The 14,939-nt window shown below is 53.8% G+C and overlaps 2 protein-coding genes and 3 non-coding genes across 8 annotated transcripts; 1 reads left to right on the top strand and 4 right to left on the bottom strand.

Moving 5' to 3' along the window:
* Positions 1-1,118: 1,118 nt before the first annotated feature.
* TRNAS-GCU (transfer RNA serine (anticodon GCU)) lies at positions 1,119-1,200 on the bottom strand. The gene has a single exon. It is a non-coding gene; the product is annotated as a tRNA-Ser (tRNA).
* A 2,283-nt stretch (positions 1,201-3,483) lies between these two features.
* Positions 3,484-3,557, top strand: TRNAT-AGU (transfer RNA threonine (anticodon AGU)). Its single transcript has one exon. It is a non-coding gene; the product is annotated as a tRNA-Thr (tRNA).
* A 234-nt stretch (positions 3,558-3,791) lies between these two features.
* TRNAE-CUC (transfer RNA glutamic acid (anticodon CUC)) lies at positions 3,792-3,863 on the bottom strand. The gene has a single exon. It is a non-coding gene; the product is annotated as a tRNA-Glu (tRNA).
* A 1,409-nt stretch (positions 3,864-5,272) lies between these two features.
* On the bottom strand, positions 5,273-9,948 carry JOSD2 (Josephin domain containing 2). 4 transcript variants are annotated; one of them, XM_062512576.1, is made up of 5 exons: positions 9,889-9,948; positions 8,591-8,804; positions 7,951-8,085; positions 7,106-7,300; positions 5,273-5,443 (listed from the first exon to the last, which is right to left on the bottom strand). In XM_062512576.1, exons 1-5 carry the CDS (start codon positions 9,908-9,910, stop codon positions 5,335-5,337), a joined length of 675 nt encoding a protein of 224 aa, XP_062368560.1. In that variant the 5' UTR covers positions 9,911-9,948; the 3' UTR covers positions 5,273-5,334. The 4 variants fall into 4 exon arrangements, with proteins under 4 accessions (XP_062368560.1, XP_062368561.1, XP_062368563.1 ...); XM_062512577.1 differs by having other exon boundaries at positions 7,951-8,076; XM_062512578.1 differs by having other exon boundaries at positions 5,365-5,439.
* Positions 9,949-10,252: 304 nt separating this feature from the next.
* Positions 10,253-14,851, bottom strand: ASPDH (aspartate dehydrogenase domain containing). The gene is made up of 7 exons (XM_062512561.1): positions 14,777-14,851; positions 14,386-14,522; positions 13,282-13,366; positions 12,454-12,603; positions 11,468-11,694; positions 10,418-10,569; positions 10,253-10,305 (listed from the first exon to the last, which is right to left on the bottom strand). Exons 1-7 carry the CDS (start codon positions 14,849-14,851, stop codon positions 10,268-10,270), a joined length of 864 nt encoding a protein of 287 aa, XP_062368545.1. The 3' UTR covers positions 10,253-10,267.
* Between the last annotated feature and the right edge of the window lie 88 nt (positions 14,852-14,939).

Below are 14,939 nucleotides of genomic sequence, written 5' to 3'. Positions count from 1 at the left end.
TAAATTTTGGGATCACCCCAAAAATCAGAAAATTTCAGGTCTTTTTTTCCCCAAAAACTGCTCCTAATGAGGATGGGATTTGGGGATTGGATTTGGGATTTTGGGATCACCCAAAAACCAGAAAATTTCATTTTTTGCCCCAGAAATCTCTCCCTGTGAGGCTGGGATTGGGGATTGGATTTGGGATTTTGGGATCACCCGAAAATCAGAAAATTTCAGGATTTTTTTTCCCCCAAAAAGCCACTCCTGACGAGGCTGGGATTGTAAAATTTGGGATTTTGGGATCACCCCAAAAAAAGAAGAGAATCCCCGGATTTTTCCCCCAAAAATCCACTCCTGGTGAGGCTGGGATTGTAAAATTTGGGATCACCCCAAAAATCAGAAAATTTCAGTTTCTTTCCCCCAAAAGCCGCTCCCGCCTAGGCCTGGATTTGGGATTGGATTTGGGATTTTGGGATCACTGGAAAATCAGAAAATTTCAGGGTTTTCCCCAAAAAATCCCCTCCTGACGCGGATGGGATTTGGGATTTTGGGATCACCCCAATTAAAAAAAACAGAAAATTTCAGGATTTTTCCCCCAAAAGCCGCTCCCGACGAGGCCTGGATTTGGGATTGGATTTGGGATTTTGGGATCACCCCAATTAAAAAAACCAGAAAATTTCAGGTTTTCCCCCAAAAAGCTGGTCCTGACGAGGCTGGGATTGCAAAATTTGGGATCACCCAATAATCAGAAAATTTCAGTTTTTTCCCCCAAAAAGCTGCTCCTGACGAGGCCTGCATTTGGGATTGGATTTGGGATTTTGGGATCACCCCAAAAAAAGAAGAAAATCCCGGGGCATTTTTCCCCAAAAATTCCGCTCCTGGTGAAGCTGGGATTGTAAAATTTGGGATCACCCGAAAACCAGAAATTACAGGGTTTTACCCCAAAAGGCTGCCCCTAATGAGGGTGGGATTTGGGTATTGGATTTGGGATTTTGGGATCACCCCAAAAGCAGAAAATTTCAGGATTTTTTTTCCCCCAAAAAAGCCGCTCCTGACGAGGCTGGGATTGTAAAATTTGGGATCACCCCAATTCAAAAGGGACAATCCCGCGGTGTTTCCGCCCCACGCGGGGCTCCCGACGAGGGTGGGATTCGAACCCACGCGTGCAGAGCACAATGGATTAGCAGTCCATCGCCTTAACCACTCGGCCACCTCGTCCGCGGCTGCGCGTTCGCGCCCGGCCACCAAGGGGAGCGCTCCGGGGGCGTGGTCACCGCTGAAGGGGCGGGGGTATTGGGCGGGGCTTGGGGCGTGGCCTCATCTGTAGTAACTGCGGGTTCGAATCCGGGACCCGCCAAAATGGCGGCGGGGGGGGGGGAGGGGAAAGGAGGGAGGGGAAAGGAGGGAGGGGAAAGGAGGGAGGGGAAAGAGGGAGAGGAAAGGGGGGAGGGGAAAGGGGGGGAGGGGAAAGAGGGAGAGGAAAGGGGGGAGGGGAAAGGGGGGGAGGGGAAAGAGGGAGAGGAAAGGGGGGAGGGGAAAGGGGGGGAGGGGAAAGGGGGGAGGGGAAAGGGGGAGGGGAAAGGGGTAGGGGATTTGTTTAATTTCATTTCATTTCGTTTTATTTTATTTTATTTTATTTTATTTTATTTTATTTTATTTATTTCCTTTTTTTTTATTTTTAATCCCAATTATTTTTCCCCTTCCCCCTCATTATTGGGTTTTCTTTTTCCATTTTCTCATTTCCCACAAATTTCTTTTTGATTTTGTACCAATTTTTCTCTTTTTTATCCCAATTTTTCTCTTTTTTAATCCAAATTTTTTATTTTTAATCCCAATTTTCTCTTTTTTATCCCAATTTTTCTCTTTTTTATCCCAATTTTTTTATATTTAATCCAAATTTTTCTCTTTTTTATCCCCATTTTTCTCTTTTTTAATCCCAATTTTTCTCTTTTTTATCCCAATTTTTCCCTTTTTTATCCCAATTTTTCTCTTTTTTTATCCCAATTTTTCTCTTTTTTCCCCTCAATTTTCCCCCAATTTTCTCCCTTTTCCCCAATTTTTCCAATTTTTCTCTTTTTTTATCCCAATTTCTCCTTTTTTTCCCCTCGATTTTCTCCCTCTCCCTGCACTTTTTTCTTTTGTTTTTTTCCCATTTTTTCCCATTTTTTCCCATTTTCCCCAAAATTCACGTTTTTATTTTTCCCAATTTTCCTTTTTGGTTTTTTTCCCCCAATTTTTGATTTTTATTTTTCCCAAATTTCTCCCTTTTTAACCCAAATTTCTCCCTTTTTTCCCCCCAAATTTTCTTTTTTATTTTTCTCCCATTTCTTTGTTTTATTTTTCCCAATTTTCTCCTTTTATTTTCCCATTTTTTCCCCATTTTCCCCAAAATTCTCTTTATCTTTCCCAATTTTCTCCCTTTTTGACCCAAATTTCTCCCATTCCCCTCAATTTTATTTTTTATTTTTTCCCAATTTCTTCTTTCTATTTTCCCCAATTTTCTCCTTTTATTTTTTCCCAGTTTTCTCCTTTTATTTTTTCCCAGTTTTTCCAATTTTTCCCAAATTTCTCATTTTAATTTCTCCCAATTGTTCCCTTTTTAACCCAAATTTCTCCTTTTTTTCCCCCCAAGTTTCTTTTTTATTTTCCCCCAATTTCTTATTTTTATTTTTCCCAATTTTCCTTTTTGTGTTTTTCCCCCAATTTATTATTTTTATGTATCTGGAAATATTTTTATATAGTTGGAGATTTTTGTTGAAATTTGGAGATTTTGGGTTGAAATTCGGAGATTTAGGGTGGGAATTTGGAGATTTTTGGGGTGAAATTTGGGGATTTTGGGTGAAATTTGGGGATTTTGGGATGAAATTTTGTGATTTTAGGTTGGAATTTGGAGATTTTGGTGTAAAATTTGTAGATTTTGGAGTGAAGTTTGGAGATTTTGGGGCGAAATTTAGAGATTTTGGGTGAAATTTGGAGATTTTGGGATGAAATTTGGAGATTTTGGGTTGAAATTCGGAGATTTAGGGATGAAATTTGGAGATTTTGGGTTGAAATTCGGAGATTTAGGGTCGGAATTTGGAGATTTTTGGGGTGAAATTTGGAGATTTTGGGTGAAATTTGGAGATTTTCTGTTGAAATTTGGGGATTTTGGGATGAAATTTTGTGATTTTAGGTTGGAATTTGTAGATTTTGGAGTGAAATTTGGAGATTTTGGAGTGAAATTTGGAGATTTTCGATTGAAATTTGGAGATTTTGGGGTGACATTTGGAGATTTTGGGTCGGAATTTGGAGATTTTGGGTGAAATTTTGTGATTTTGGGGCGGAATTTGGGCTTTTCGGGGGTGGGTGGTAAAGGAGAGGGGTAGGGTTTGGGGTGTGGCCGATTTTGGGGGAGGGGAATTTGGGGGGGGGGAGGGTCCCCCCAATTTTAGGGAAGGGTATGGGCGGTGGGGGAGGGGCTGGATGAATTTTAGGAATTTTTTGGGAGACCTGGGAACGCCCGGCGCCGTGGCTTAGTTGGTTAAAGCGCCTGTCTAGTAAACAGGAGATCCTGGGTTCGAATCCCAGCGGTGCCTCCCTTCTCTGTCGCGGCCATATCGCGACAGAGTCGCTGTGTTCTTTTCGTGCCACACCTTTTATTTTATTTCTTTCTTTTTTTTTTTATTTAATAAATTATTTCTCGACGAAACGCGAAGCATTACGGAGGAGAAAACAAAAAAAAAAACAGAGGCCCCCGCGAGCTGTTGGGAAGATGGGAAGAGGAAATGAATGGAAAAAAAAAATAAATTAAAAAAAAAAAATTAAAAATGTTCCCTGACCGGGAATCGAACCCGGGCCGCGGCGGTGAGAGCGCCGAATCCTAACCACTAGACCACCAGGGAGGACCGACAGCCCGGCGGCGCTATCGCCCAGAGAACCAATATAGTCCCGCTGATTGGCTGAACCGCCCCTGCCGACGTGTCAATCAATGCGAATAGCCAATCAGACCGCGGTTCCGCGATGGCCACGCCCGCCTCCTCAGCTTTCCCGCGTCGCTCGGTGTGGGGGAGGATTTTCAGGATTTGGCGGAGGAATTTGGGAGTTTCTTGATGCGATGCGTGATTTCGGGAGGGAGTTGTGGCAATCGTGGGAGATATACGGAGGTTTTGGGGCAAAAATCGACTCTTTCGGGTGGAATTCGGGGATTTGGAGCTGCGCGGAGCCAAACCTACATGCCGCACGCTGATTGGCTGAGTGGGTCCGAAGAGGCTGTCAGTCAAGGCGAAGAGCCAATCAGAGCGCGTCGCGGGAGTGGTGACGCCCCCGCCGCAGGATTCCCACCTTTGGCTCCCCGCCCTGTGGGGATGAAATTAGGAGATTTTGGGGTGAAATTCGGGAACTTTGGTGAAAATTTCGCGGATTTCGAGGTGTAGTTCTCAGTTCCAGGGGAGAAATTCGAGAATCTGTGTGGCAAATATAAAAGTTTGGGGGCGAAATTCTTGAATTTGCAGCTGCGCCCAACCGCAGAAGGCGCGCTGATTGGCTGCGGAGGTCCAGAGAGGCTGTCAATCAAAAAGGAAAGCCAATCAGAGCGCGGATCCCGGGTGGTCACGCCCCCCGCCTCAGGATTCCCGCCTTTGGCGCCCATCGCTGTGAGGGGGAAATTCGGGAATTTTGGTGAAAAATTCAGAAATTTAAAATGGAGTTTCTCGAGTTCAGGGGAAAATCCGTGAATTTATGTGGGAAAAGCGGAAATTTCGGGGCAAAATTCGGGGATTTGGGGTGAAGTTTTGGGATTTTGGGTAAAATTTGGGGATTTTTGGGGTGAAATTTGGGGATTTGGGGTGAAATATGGGGATTTTGGAGAGAAATTAGGAGATTTTTGGTGTGAAATCTGAGGATTTTGGAGTGGAATTAGGAGATTTTTGGGGTGAAATTTGGAGATTTTGGGTTGGAATTTGGGGCAAAATTTGGAGATTCTGGAGCAAAATTTGGAGATTTCGGGTGAAATTTGGGGATTTGGGGTGAAATTTAAGGGTTTTGGATTGGAATTAAGAGATTTTGGGGGTGAAATTTGGGGATTTTAGGTGATATTTGGGGATTTGGGGTGAAATGTGGGGGCTTGGGGTGAAATTTGAGGATTTTGGAGCGGAATTAGGAGATTTTTTTGGGGTGAAATTTGGGGATTTTGGGTAAGATTTGGGGTGATATTTGGGGATTCAGAGCGGAACTAGTTGATTTTTTGGGGTGAAATTTAGGGATTTTTAGGGTGAAATTCGAGGATTTTTGGGGGGAAATTTGGGGATTTTGAGGAGGAATTTGGAGATTTATTTTGGGGTGCAAAAGTTCTTTATTTTGGGGTGCAGTGTTCATTTATGGATGGATTTTGGGGTCTCTCCAGGTGCCTCCTTCCTCCACATCCCGCGGCACCACCAGGAACAGCTCCGAGCCTTCCTTGGCCAGAACCTCCCTCAGGAACTGCCTGGGGACAAGAAATGCCTCACAAATACAGATTTTGGTAATTAACCCTTAATTAATTAGCAGATTAATTAATAATTAATTTTTTTTTCTTATGGTTAACAAGCACATGTAAAATTATTGGCCAGCAACGCCCTGAGGAACTCCCTGGGTACAAAAGAAAAGTTCACAAACACAGATGCCTGTAATTAATAAACAGCTAATTAGATTAATTAATAATTACATAAATTATTGATTTGTTTTATAAGTACACATAAAATTATTGGCCAGCTCTGCCCGCAGGAAATGCCAGGGAGTTGTAAAAAAATGAAGCTCAGAAATAGAGATTACTGTAATAAATAAATAATTAATAATTAATTCACAGAATAATTAATAATTAAATTCATTACGGGGTATTTTAATGAGAACATATTAAATTTTTACCCAATGCTGCCTGCATGGAATAAACAAATGCCTTAAAAACACAGATGAGAGTGATTAGTAATTATTAAATCACTAATTAACAGATTAATTAACGATTAAATGAATTATTGCCTTCATTTATGAGTACACGTTGCATTATTGGCCTGCTCTGGAACTGCCTGGGGCTACAAACAGCAATTAGGTCAATGGATAATGAACTCATGAGTCATTAGTCATTACAGTAATTAGTGCCTGTCAGGAGCAGGGTGCTCTCATTAGTCATTACAGTAATTAGTGCAGTGACAGGAGCAGGGTGCTCTCATTAGTCATTACAGTAATTAGTGCCTGTCAGGAGCAGGGTGCTCTCATTAGTCATTACAGTAATTAGTGCAGTGACAGGAGCAGGGTGCTCTCATTAGTCATTACAGTAATTAGTGCCTGTCAGGAGCAGGGTGCTCTCATTAGTCATTACAGTAATTAGTGCCTGTCAGGAGCAGGGTGCTCTCGTTAGTCATTACAGTAATTAGTGCAGTGACAGGAGCAGGGTGCTCTCATTAGTCATTACAGTAATTAGTGCCTGTCAGGAGCAGGGTGCTCTCGTTAGTCATTACAGTAATTAGTGCAGTGACAGGAGCAGGGTGCTCTCATTAGTCATTACAGTAATTAGTGCAGTGACAGGAGCAGGGTGCTCTCATTAGTCATTACAGTAATTAGTGCAGTGACAGGAGCAGGGTGCTCTCATTAGTCATTACAGTAATTAGTGCCTGTCAGGAGCAGGGTGCTCTCATTAGTCATTACAGTAATTAGTGCAGTGACAGGAGCAGGGTGCTCTCGTTAGTCATTACAGTAATTAGCTCCAGAGTGTCCCAAATGTCCCCAAAATGTCCCCAAGTTGTCCCCAATGTCCCCAAGTTGTCCCCAATGTCCCCAAGGTGTTGACAAGGTACCCTCAGGGTGTCCCCAGTGTCCTCAAATTGTCCCCAGATGTTTCTCAAGGTGTCCCCAAATTGTTCACCAGTGTCGCCAAGGTATCCTCAAGGTGTCCTCACTGTCCCAAAAATGTCCCCAAGGTGTCCCCAGGGTCCCACCTGAGCTGGGTCTCGTCCCCGATGACCTCAGGTGAGCGCAGTTTGGAGTCCAGGTTGTAGAAGACATCCCGGATCTGTCCCCAGGGTGTCCCCAGGGTGTCCCCGATGTCCCCAGGGTGTCCCCAATGTCCCCGAGGTGTCCCCGAGGTGTCCCCAAGGTGTCCCCAGGGTCCCACCTGAGCTGGGTCTCGTCCCCGATGACCTCAGGTGAGCGCAGTTTGGAGTCCAGGTTGTAGAAGACGTCCCGTATCTGCCGCACCCCGAGCCAGTGTGGGCGGCACAGGGGCAGGGACAGCGTCCCCAGTGTCACCCTCGAGGGGACATTGAGCAGCAGTCCCAGGACCCGCGGCAGGGCCAGGTGCTCCAGGGGGCTGGGGGAGGTGTCAGCAAGGGCTTAATTAATTGCAATTAATTAATTAATGCCGGGTCTGGAGCGGATTAGTTCCGGGGGGCTCCAAGCGGGACGCCAGCGCTTTTGTCGCCGCACGGCCAACGGGGAGAGATTGGGGACGATGGAGAGGTCCCAAACTGGGTCTGGGGTCTCGGAGAGGTCCCAGAGTTGGCTGTGGGGTCTCAGAGAGGGGTCAGGAATGTGGGTCGGGGGTCTCAGGGGTCCATCCCCAATTTGGGGAGGGGTCTGCCCACTTTTTGTCCCACTAGAGCCCAGCTTAACAAAGAGAGGTTTGGGAGGACCCCAATTGGGTCAGGGGTCTTTGAAGGGTCCCAAATTTGGTCTGGGGTCTCAGAGAGATTCCAAATTCGGCTCTGGGGTCCTGGGAGAGGTCAAGAATTGGGGTCTGGGGTCTCAGGGTTCCCTCCCAAATTCGGGGAGGGGTCTCATTGCTTTCCTTCCCAATACATCCCAGGGTAACAAGGAGAGATTTGAGAGATTCCCCATTTGAGTTTGGGGTCACAAATTGGGTCTGGGGTCTCGCAGAGATCCCAAAATTGGGTCGGGGGCCCTGAGAAGGGTCCCCAATTTGGGTCTGGGGTCTGTCCCGAATTTGGGGAGGGGTCTCACCGCCGCTTGTCCCACCAGATGGCCGCCAGCCCCAGCGTTCCCAGCGCCGCCATCACCACGTTGATGTCGTAGTTCCCAGTGCCCAGGGGGCTCCGGTGGGGGTTGGGACGGGAATTTGGGGACAGCCTGGGGGGTCTTCGGGGTGAGACCCCTCCCCAAATTAACCCTGAACAACCCCGGGACCCCTCCCCAGATTAACCCTGAACATCCCGGGACCCCTCCCCAAATTAACCCTGACCCCCCCGAGACCCCTCCCCAAATTAACCCTGACCCCTTCCCCCTGAGACCCCTCCCCAAATTCCCTAATCTCGCCCCGGCTTCCCCCAGGGAACACCCAAAGCCCCCCCCAAATACCCTGGGACCCCTCCCCAAATTCACAAACCTCCCAAATCCCATCCCAGGAGCCCCCAACCCCCCTCCCCACCACCCCAAATCCCCCCAGGACCCTTCCCCAAATTCAGGAATCACCCCAATCCCCCCCAGGACCCCTCCCCAAACTCAGGAGCTCCCCACAACTCCCCCCAAACAGCCCAAGGACCCCTCCCCAAAATTCAGGAACTCCCCTTAACTTCCCCCAGGACCCCTCCCTACCCCCTAAACCCCCCCGGGACCCCTCCCCGAATTGGGTCTGGGGTCTCACCGCTGGCAGATGCTGTCGGCCGCGGCCTTGCTGAGCCAGGGCCGCTGCAGGAGGTTGTTGAGGGCGTGCAGGGCACACAGCTCCAGGCGCTGCCGCTCGTGGTAAAGCCCCCCCGAGACCCCCGACCCAAATTCGGGAAGACCCCCACCCAAATCCGGCACCTCCCCCGGGACCCCCCCCAAATCCGGGCTGGGGGAGGGGGAGGTTTGGGGGGCTGTGAGGAGAGAGGGGAGGGGGGGTGGGGGGGGATGAGTTCCAAAATTTACCCCAAATTACTTCAAATTCTCTCCCCCAAGACCCCAGACCCAAATTCGGGGAGGACCCCCCTCCCTGTTCCTATATCCGGGGGGGGGGGGGGGGGGGGGTGTGAAATGAGCTCCTGGGACCCCCAAAATTCCCCCCAAATCCCCCTCAGGTCCACCAGAATCCCCCGGGACCCCCAAATTCCCTCAAATCCTCCCTGAGACCCCAGACCCAAATTCTTGACTCCCCCAAAATTACTCCAGACTCCCCAAATTCCTTCAAGTCTCCCCAGAATACCTTCCAGAGACCCCCAGAATTCCCCCCAAATTTCCTCAAATCTACCCTGAGACCCCAGACCCAAATTCTTGGAGACACCCCCCCCCCCCCCCCCCAAATCCGGGGTGGGGGGAGAGCGAAATGAACTCCTGGGACCCCCAAAATTCCCCCCAAATCCCCCTCAGCTCCCTCAAACCCCCACTTAAGAGATCCCTGGACTCCCCAAATTCCCCCCGAGACCCCAGACCCAAATTCCTGACGCCTCCAGAGTTACTCCAGACCCCCCAAATTCCATCAAATGTCTCCAAAATTACCCCAAAATCCCTCCGAGAGAGGACCCCCAATTCCCTTCAGGACCCCTCCCCAAATTCCTGACACCCCCAAATCCCTCCCAGGGCCCCCAGATTCTTTCAAATCCCCCCCCAAAGTTACCTCAGGACCCCTCCCCAAATTCCTGGCACCCCCAAATCCTCCCCACCAGGCCCCAAGACCATGCTGTCCCCACCCCCACCGAAATCTCTTCAGGACCCCCAGATCCTCCCACAATAGCCCCCCCAGAATTCCTTCAAATCCCCCCCAAAATCCCCCCAGGACCCCCCCAAATTCCACCCAGGCCTGCCCAGCCCTTCCCCCCTCACAGGCCCGGGGCGCGGCCTCCGCCTCCCTCCCTCACCCCCAAACCCCCTCTTGCACCCCGAAAAAAATCCCCGAGCTCTTCCTGTCCCCCACAAGCCCCCTCAGGACCCCCCAAAATCCGGACCCGGCCTCCCCCTACTCACCCCGCGCGTCCTCCGGGGCCATGGCGGCCTCTGCCCCCTCAGGCCGCAACTACAACTCCCGTCATGCTTTGCGCCACGCTGACCAATGAGGGTGCGCCGACCTACTCCCCATCGTGCCCCGCGCGCACAGCTATCCAATCAGCGCTTTGACCTCCCTCCCTTAACGCTTTGCGCCTCCCGTTCACCAATCGGAGGCGAGATTCCTTCCTCCCGTCGTGCCCCGCGCGGCGTTTCCACCAATCGGATCGCGTCCCCTCCCCGCCGCCATGACAAGAAGGGAGCCACCACTGCAGGCAGGGTTTTATTGTCCCCAAAATGTCCCCGGAGTGTCCCCAAGATGTCCCCGAGGTGTCTCCGGCGATGTTTCCGCTGTTGCGGCTCAGCAGAGCTTGACGCAGCCGCCGTGTCCGGTGCAGGCTGCGGGGAGGGGACGGAGTGAGCGAGGGGACATTGGTGACACTGAGGCGGCACAGGGAGGTGGCACCGGGAGGTGATACAGGTGACAATGACACAGGTGACAGTGACACACCCTGGACGCTGCTCCAGAAGCTGTGGAGGGTGGCACTGCCGGTGACATCGCCGGGCTCCGCGGGGTTGCGGCGGGTGCTGGTGACAGTCAGGGAGCGGCCACCCTCGGCCACCGCTGTCACCTGCACGTCCATGATGTGCCAGTCGGGGACACTGCGGGGACATGGGGGACAGTGGGGACACTGAGAGTGACAATGGGGACACAGAGTGACAATGGGGACACTGAGGGGACAGTGGGGACACTGAGAGTGACAGTGGGGACACAGAGTGACAATGGGGACACTGAGGGGACATGGGGTACAGTGGGGACACTGAGAGTGACAGTGGGGACAGTGCGGGGACACTGGGGACAATGAGAGTGACAATGGGGACGCAGAGTGACAATGGGGACACTGAGAGGACATGGGGGACAGTGGGGACACTGAGAGTGACAGTGGGGACAGAGAGTGACAATGGGGACACAGAGTGACAATGGGGACAGTGCGGGGACACTGGGGACAATGAGAGTGACAATGGGGACACAGAGTGACAATGGGGACACTGCGGGGATACAGAGAGTGACAGTGGGGACACAGAGTGACAATGGGGACCCTGAGAGTGACAATGGGGACACAGAGTGACAATGGGGACACTGAGAGTGACAATGGGGACATTAGGGACACTGAGAGTGACAATGGGGACACTGAGGGGACAATGGGGACAGTGCGGGGTCATTGAGGGGACATTGGGGACAAGGGGACAATGTGGGGACGTGGCAGTGACAGCTGGGGACAGGGAGGGGACAATGCCAGGACACTGAGGGGAAGTGGGGGTGACACAGGAGACAGCACAGGTGACACAGGTGTCCCTCAGGTGACACACACACAGGTGTCACACAGGTGTCACACACACAGGTGTCACAGAGACATTCAGGTGTCACACACAGTCAGGTGTCACTCAGGTGTCACACACACACAGGTGTCACACTCAGGTGTCACACACACACTCAGATGTCACACACACACACAGGTGTCTCACACACAGTCGGGTGTCCCTCGCTCAGGTGTCCCACCTGGGGTCGGCCACCAGGCGGGCGGTGACGCCGTCAAAGCCGAGGCGCGGCGCCGCCAGCGCTGCGGCCGCCATGGCGTTGACGTTGTTGGGGAGGAGGGCACAGAGCGGCCGCAGGGGCCCCTCGTACAGCACGGCCTCCCCCGGCCCCGCCGCCTCCAGGAGCTCCCGCAGGCGGCCCCGAGCGCGGAAACTGCCCGGGGCCTTGGTCATGGTCACCTGCAGAGCCTGCGGACACGCGGGGACACGCAGGGGACAAACAGGGGACACGCAGGGGACACGCGGGGGACACGCGGGGGACACACGGGGACACGGGGACACGCAGGGGACAAACAGGGGACACGCAGGGGACACACGGGGGACACGCAGGGGACAAACAGGGGACACACGGGGGACACGCAGGGGACAAACAGGGGACACGCAGGGGACACACGGGGGACACGCAGGGGACAAACAGGGGACACACGGGGACACGCAGGGGACACACAGGGAACACACAGGAGACACGCAGGGGACACACAGGGGAGGGACACGCAGGGGACACGGACACACAGGGGAGGGACACACGGACACACAGGGGACACGCAGGGGACACACGGACACGCGAACACAGGGACACACGGACACACAGACACGGCAGGGTGAGGGACACACGGACACGGCGGGGTCAGGGACACACGGACAGGGGGACAAGTCAGGGCCACAGCAGGACACCATCCCCAAAATCTGTCTCCATGTCCCCTGCAGTTTCCCCAATGTCCCCTGCAGTGTCCCCAGTGTCCCCTGCAGTGTCACCAGTGTCACCTGCAGTGTCCCCATTGTCCCCATTGTCCCCTGCAGTGTCCCCTGCAGTGTCACCTGCAGTGTCCCCATTGTCCCCTGCAGTGTTCCCTGCAGTGTCCCCAGTGTCCCCTGCAGTGTCACCAGTGTCACCTGCAGTGTCACCTGCAGTGTCCCCAGTGTCCCCATTGTCCCCTGCAGTGTCACCTGCAGTGTCCCCGCGCTGTCCATCCTGGCGATGTCCTCGCAGCCCCACAGCGCCCCCCTGGGGACGTACAGGGTGTGGCCCCCGCGCGCCGCCGCCTCCCGCAGCCGCCGCTCGGTGACAGCGTCCGCCAGGGCCGAGGGGGACCCGACCTGCGACACCGGGGACAGCGTTGGGGACACCAGGGACAGTGTTGGGGACGCCGGGGACAGCGTTGGGGACGCCGGGTCGGTCACCCCAGCCCCGCTGGCCCCTCCCCAATGTCCCCGTGTTCCTCTGTCCCCAAATCCGCACCCCCCCCCCCAGTGTCCCTGTTGTCCCCAAATGTCCCCAACATCACCAGCGCCACCACTGTCCCCACTGCCCCTTCTGTCCCCAGTCCCCAACGGCGCCGCTCCCCTCATTGTCCCCAATGTCCCCAACCCCCACAATGTCCCCGATGTCACCTCTGTGTCCCCAATGTCCCCAGTGATGTCCTCAATGTCCTCCCCGTGTCCCCAATCCCCCCGTTGTCACCATTGTCCCCACCATCCCCGGTGTCCCCAAATCCCTGATGTCCCCCTGTCCCCCGACGCCCCCGATGTCCCCAAATGTCCTCAACCCCCAACATGTCCCCAGTGTCACCTGTGTGTCCCCAACGTCCCCGATGTCCCTGTTGTCCCTCACATCCCCAATGTCCCCAAATCCTCCCGATGTCCCCAATGTCCCCAGTGCCCCCAGTGTCCCCATCCCTGTCCCTGTGTCCCGTTGTCCCTCTGTCCCTCTGTCCCTGTCCCCCTGTCCCTGTCCCCGTCCCCCTGTCCATCTGTCCCCTGTCCCCGCGGTGTCACCATGAAGTCCGCGTGTTTCAGGATGTCCTCGCCGTGCTCCTGTACCACACACGGATGTGCCACCTCCACCACCAGGTCCACGGCCCTGGGGACAGGGATGGGGACAGAGGGGACAGGGATGGGGACAGGGATGGGACAGGGATGGGGACAGAGGGGACAGGGATGGGGACAGGGATGGGGAAAGGGATGGGGCAGAGGGGACAGGGATGGGACAGGGATGGGACAGGGATGGGGACAGAGGGGACAGGGAGGGGACAGGGATGGGGACAGAGGGGACAGAGGGGACAGGGATGGGACAGGGATGGGGACAGGGATGGGGACAGAGGGGACAGGGATGGGGACAGGGATGGGGCAGAGGGGACAGGGATGGGACAGGGATGGGACAGGGATGGGGACAGGGATGGGGACAGAGGGGACAGGGATGGGACAGGGATGGGACAGAGGGGACAGGGATGGGGACAGGGATGGGGCAGAGGGGACAGGGATGGGACAGGGATGGGACAGGGATGGGACAGAGGGGACAGGGATGGGGACAGGGATGGGGCAGAGGGGACAGGGATGGGACAGGGATGGGACAGGGATGGGGACAGGGATGGGGACAGAGGGGACAGAGGGGACAGGGATGGGACAGGGATGGGGACAGGGATGGGGACAGGGATGGGGACAGAGGGGACAGGGATGGGGACAGGGATGGGGCAGAGGGGACAGGGATGGGACAGGGATGGGACAGGGATGGGGACAGGGATGGGGACAGAGGGGACAGGGATGGGGACAGGGATGGGGACAGGGATGGGGCAGAGGGGACAGGGATGGGGACAGGGATGGGACAGGGATGGGGCAGAGGGGACAGGGATGGGGACAGGGATGGGACAGGGATGGGGACAGGGATGGGGCAGGGATGGGGCAGAGGGGACAGGGATGGGGACAGGGATGGGACAGGGATGGGACAGGGATGGGACAGGGATGGGGCAGAGGGGACAGGGATGGGGACATTTTGGGGTTTGGTTTAGGGACATTTTGGGGTGACATGGGGACATTTTAGGGACCTTTTGGGGTGTTTGGGGACATTTTGGGGACATTTCGGGGACATTTGGGGTCCCTCACGTGCTCGGCAGGTGCCGCAGGTCCGAGAGGCGCAGGGAGGGGGGCAGGGCCTGCAGAGCCCCCCCGGAACGGGCCCAGACAAAGGAGAGGGAGAGACCCCGGGAGGGTCCCTGGGACAGCAGCTGGGACACCAGGAACTGACCTGGGGACACCTGAGTGTCACCTGAGTGTCACCTGTGTCACACCTGTGTCACCTGTGTCACACCTGTGTCACCTGTGTGTGTCACCAAGGACAGGGACAGACCCCGGGAGGGTCCCTGGGACAGCAGCTGGGACACCAGGAACTGACCTGGGGACACCTGAGCGTCACCTGTGTCACACCTGTGTCACCTGTGTCACACCTGTGTGTGTCACGTGACCCGTGTCACCTGTGTCACGTGACCCGTGTCACCCGGAAGTGCCCCGGGTCCGTCGGGATTTTGTCGCTGTCACCTCCCAGTGTCTGCAACGTCCCCTCGGTGTCCATCCCAGTATAAACCAGTACAAACCAGTATAAACCAGTATAAAACCGTACAACCAGTATAATCCGGTATAAACCAGTACAAACCAGTATA

The sequence above is a fragment of the Cinclus cinclus genome, chromosome 38, assembly GCF_963662255.1.
Source record: "Cinclus cinclus chromosome 38, bCinCin1.1, whole genome shotgun sequence".
In the NCBI taxonomy this organism is placed as follows: domain Eukaryota; kingdom Metazoa; phylum Chordata; class Aves; order Passeriformes; family Cinclidae; genus Cinclus; species Cinclus cinclus.
The sequence above is the reverse complement of the archived record's forward strand: the minus strand, read 5'-3'. Positions and strand labels throughout refer to the sequence as shown.